Source organism: Cynoglossus semilaevis, chromosome 9 (genome assembly GCF_000523025.1).
Source record: "Cynoglossus semilaevis isolate Cse_v1.0 chromosome 9, Cse_v1.0, whole genome shotgun sequence".
NCBI classification, from domain to species: Eukaryota; Metazoa; Chordata; class Actinopteri; order Pleuronectiformes; family Cynoglossidae; genus Cynoglossus; species Cynoglossus semilaevis.
Window position 1 is genome coordinate 5,658,955 of NC_024315.1, and position 4,765 is coordinate 5,663,719.

Consider the following 4,765-nt stretch of genomic DNA (forward strand, 5'->3'; position numbering starts at 1 on the left):
ACTGAAAAAAATGATTATTTCTTGAGTGGTGATATCAATGGACAAACCATTAATACACTTTAACATGGGCTCTGTCATCCAAAATAAACTCACAAAATGTATTTTTATTATATTAAAATAATTTTAAAGACCAAATGTATCCTTCAAGCAGCTTGATATGACTTCATTTATAAGAATCATAAAGAGAAATATGAAGTTTTGTGCCCCTACAATTTTTTTCAAACAGTATGAAAAACAAAAACTGAACGACACTAAAGTAAAAGGTTGTTGTGACGTGTCATTTTAAAACAAATAAGGAATCAGGACTCATTTTACGGATATATTCGTTTGACATCCAATTCTTAAAGTTAAAAAAAGTATTACCACGTCAGCATTGCATATACTAAGGAAACGTATCTTTTATTTTGAAATTTATGCCGGAAGTCACATGTCTGTTGCATAGCTGCCTGTGATGCTATTGCCAGTTAGAGGCAGGTTGATAATTGAGAAGCACCGGCTTGTGGAGACAATGACAAGGTGGTGAATTGCTGCTAATGAAAGACTAGTTTGCGTTTGACCTGTCAAATGAATTAACATTAAACCACTTATAGTGCCAAAATGACGACAACCAAGACATTTCAGGGGATAGAGCCCGGCGCTAAAAGCAGTTCCAGGTAAAAGGCGTCGCTGCATTCATTAACCGTTAGCCACCATCTGTCAGCATCCTCTCACCATAATCTCAGTTTGTCAAAGGTTTCAACATGCGGTTGTATCTTTCAATGTATTTTGGGTATTGTTTATTTATAGTTTTGTTGAACATATATTTCTGCTAGAAGAAAAGTCTCGGCCGCACGTTCACGTTTTTGTCATGTACCATGTAGCCAGTAAGCTAACAGCATCCACGCACCAAGCATCCCTTTGTAGAGATTGTGTCTGGCTAACCGGACTTGTCCAATATGGACGATCCTTTATATTCTCCTCATCTAGTTTCCAGTGTATTAGAGGGAACACATGTCGCATCCTTAGCTTTTAAAGAAGTTCCTTATATGGTCAAAGATGAGGCTACATCCTCTGTGCTGCATGTGTATTCCTGAGGGCCTTCAACAGAGAGGAGCCACACCTGGCAAAACCCCATTATGACTCGAGATGCAGTTGCTTTGGAGCAGATAGAATATTAACAAAAAACTTGTTGTGAGTTGGTTGCAGTTCAAAATATAAAGTGAAATAATAATAATAATAATAATAAAAGGCTGTATGCTGATTTTTGCATATACTCTTAACCAAATTGTAATTCTCAGGGACTGAGTGTCTTCTCTGGTCATAGTGTGACTACCATTGGATTAATATTACAGCTCAAATCTGTGGATTCCAGTTACCCCTATTAAAGAAAAAAATCTGTAGTAATGTTTTCTTCTTTTGCTGAAAAGAAAGCTGTGACTAAATCATAAATGTCATTGTGGATTATTACGTTATTTTGGTTTCGTTTATAACAACTAGTTAAACAGTCCACTCTGTCTTTATGAGTTCATCAGTAACTCATGTCACCTGGCATACAGTAAGTGCTGTGTCTGTGGAGTGGCTTTATGTTGATGAGCAGGAACAGAATGGCAGACTGAGGTTTACAACCCCACATGTAGCAGATTGTCTATTGTTGAAGCAGATGTAGATAAGGAAGCCTTTTGAAAGCATGTGTCAGTACAATTCATCCATGAATGAGCTTAGTAAAAAACTGGTTGTTCTACCTGTTTTTGTGTGTGTGTGTGTGTGTGTGTGTGTGTGTGGTCAGGTATTTCAAATATATGGTTCTAGCTAGTGCATGGTTTTGTGGAATATAATCAGATGGTAAACATGGTGTGACTGTGGTGTGAATGACTTGTCCTATGTACATTTCTGGACACTCAAATTGATGTGTTGTTGTTGTTAATTCAGATTTAATTGTCACCACCAGAAAAGGAAACCATCAGTCTGACACGGTGCTTGACCTTCTTTCTCTTTTCAGGGTGTTGCGTCCCCCTGGTGGTGCTTCCAACATTACATTTGGTGCAGATGAGGAAAAACCTGTCCGGAAAGACAAGATGGCCTCTAGTGTTTTTGCTGAGCCTGAGGACCCCTATGCTAATCGGAGGAATAACCCACCAGGTATCTGATACATCCTTCATATTTGAAACTGTACTGTAGTATTTGCAGCTCACAGTACAACTTCTCTTATTAAAACTTGTTTTAATAGAGAATTTGTTGGATTTGTTGTGTTTTACGAGCAAATCGAAGCACAACAGTCACAACCATTTGTTTATGGTACTAACCAAGAAACTTACCAACTCCAAGAATGTGGTTTTATTATTTGTTAAAAAAGACAGGAGTTAAATCACATGACGTGACTGATATAGAGTTTCATACAAGGCAGGTTTCTTGTATAAAACACCCCTAGAATCGTGTGTGTAGGAATAAGTTGTTGAACAAGTCCTGTATAATCGAGGTCATGCACTTGCATGTCAGCTGACTACAACTGTCGTCACTGTTAATGCTTTTGAGCCTCTTGTTTTGTGTTGTACTTTGTATTGCATGACAATAGGTTTGACGATCATTTTAAATGTCATAATGGAAGGGAAATTCCTGTGACATTAGCCTGTTGTTGTCTGCTAATTTTGATCCTGTCATTACGTGATTGGTGTGGGATTTTGGTGGTTGACACGTCAGAGTTCACTGCCACTGGTCACTCTCCGCCAAGACATTAGCATTCTAATATACAGCTACCCCAGAAATGTCTGTCACCCGTCTTGACCCCAGTACAAACAGCCTTGTCTGTTCATAATTCAAGGCGGAAAGCCCACTGGTGTGCTGTGTGGTGAGTCATCGGCCCCCCTGAGACGAGGAGGGAATCACACTATCAACCACTCGGCTGACACCACGGTAAGATGTTTCTGCCAATCATGATTCTGCCAAAAATGGAGCTAGAAGCAGAGGTCAGATAAGCCTAGGTTCTTCAACCTCCAATAACTTCTTGTTTATGTGGTTACTACCTGGTCAGCTTAAAAAGTTAGTGAGTAAATATCTAGAGTTGGATTGGGTATTTCATATCTGGAAGCTCCACTGTACTTTCGTAGTGCTACAGAACGACATTCTTCTTGATAAAGTCTCATCTACTTTTCTGCTCTCTCTTTATAAGGATGGAGAAATGTTGGTGCGGGATCATGGTGATCATGGTGAGTGCAAGTAGCATAAAAGTGATCTAAGAACTGTTGAACGCACCCTCCGGTCTCAAGTGTTTTCACTTTCTGTTGTAGAGCAATTGGTAGTGTTTATGCAAAATCCCAAATGGGGAGTGGTGTAAATGATATTTGAACGCACCCTCCGGTCTCAAGTGTTTTCACTTTCTGTTGTAGAGCAATTAGTAGTGTTTATGCAAAATCCCAAATGGGGAGTGGTGTAAATGACATATTTTGAATAATTAAAAATAAATATATCCGCCTCTGGGCCAAAGCGCCACTATATTTAGAATAATTAAAAATAAATATATCTAAGAAATCATCAGTCTAAAAAATATTTCAGCATAAAAAGTTAATATACATATTAAACATAGCCACCTTAACAACTCATCAAAGTCAAGTTACTGACTCTGAGTTGTTGATATTCAGCAAAAATTCCTACTATGGAATTTTAGTAGGGAGTCAACGGAGTGTCAAGGAAGTTTATTCACAGCTGGAAAAATTCCTGCAGTATTCAGAAGGATATATTTTAAGGGAATCACAACCTTAAGTTGCAACTCCCCTGTTGCTCAACAGTCGGTGTCAGATTTATTAAATTTTGATGAACCAGAAATTGATGAAAGTGTGCTGTATTTTACCCCTGTATGTCAACCAGATGAAACAAAGCGGTAGCTAGGGTATACTCAGCTATGACAACATGAAGTTGTGTGGAGTGCAGGAAAACTGTTCCACGAAGGGCCCCTGTGGCTGCAGGGTTTTGTTCCAACCTACCTACACTAATAAACCAGTCAGCCGTCTGAAGGCTCAGATCAAGCTAGGTACTGCTGCTGGTTTGGGGGTTTTCTTGTCCTTGACACATGAACATTTCTTAATGTCATAATCATTTTGATTCATATTGAAATCATGATTATTGAAAACAATTATTTACTTTTTGAGAATTTGCTTTATTAAAGGTTAAAGTGACAGAAAATGACTTAAAACAAAGTGAAAAAATATAAATAATATTGTAGCGAGGTGGGCCGTGTAGTAATGTTGTGTGTTATTGCCAATATTGTTCTTGAAATGACTGCAGTGTGTTCTGCTGTTTACTGCCTTTAGCTGGGTCCCCTGAATGCACCATGGTGTGGCGCGCATGTTGTCAGGCGACGGCCGGCTTAGACTTGGTCGTGCATGTGGTCGCATTCTGCTACAAGCGGTCAATAGGATTTGGTGTGCACTGTGGCCAACAAGGCCTCTTCTGAATTAATGGAAATAAACCGCTTTGTCATGAAAACAGTCAGCTGCATAACAGTCAGCAGACATTTTACCTCTGCTGCAATATGTGGTTCCATAGTGTAGTGGTTAGCACGCCTGCCTCTGAAGGAGAGAGTCCTGGGTTCTCTTCCCAGAGGAACCACAGTATAAACATAATGTGTCTTTGTACCTTTTTAAGAATAATTATATGTCACTTTTTTAATTATTTCATCAAATATAATCTGCACACCCTCTTCTGTTTCTGCTTGAAGACAATAGTGTAGCTGATTCTGAAAAAGTTGCAGAGCAGCTGCCGCCACTGCAGCAGCAGCAGCAGCAGCAGGAGG

The 4,765-nt window shown here is 39.2% G+C and overlaps 1 protein-coding gene across 6 annotated transcripts in view; it reads left to right on the forward strand.

Annotated features, from left to right (window-relative positions):
- The first annotated feature begins 416 nt into the window (after nt 1-416).
- jpt1a (Jupiter microtubule associated homolog 1a) overlaps nt 417-4,765 on the forward strand; it is a 6,716-nt gene continuing 2,367 nt past the window's right edge. For 3 of the 6 annotated variants that reach the window (XM_017035603.2, XM_025058801.1, XM_025058803.1), the window contains exons 1-5: nt 421-653; nt 1,979-2,118; nt 2,798-2,889; nt 3,146-3,182; nt 4,691-4,761. In XM_017035603.2, coding sequence (XP_016891092.1) covers nt 598-653; nt 1,979-2,118; nt 2,798-2,889; nt 3,146-3,182; nt 4,691-4,761 — 396 coding nt within the window. In that variant the 5' untranslated portion in view covers nt 421-597. Of the gene's footprint in view, nt 654-1,978; nt 2,119-2,797; nt 2,890-3,145; nt 3,183-4,690 lie in introns of all 6 variants that reach the window. The other 3 variants (XM_025058800.1, XM_025058802.1, XM_017035604.2) reach the window with 3 other exon arrangements.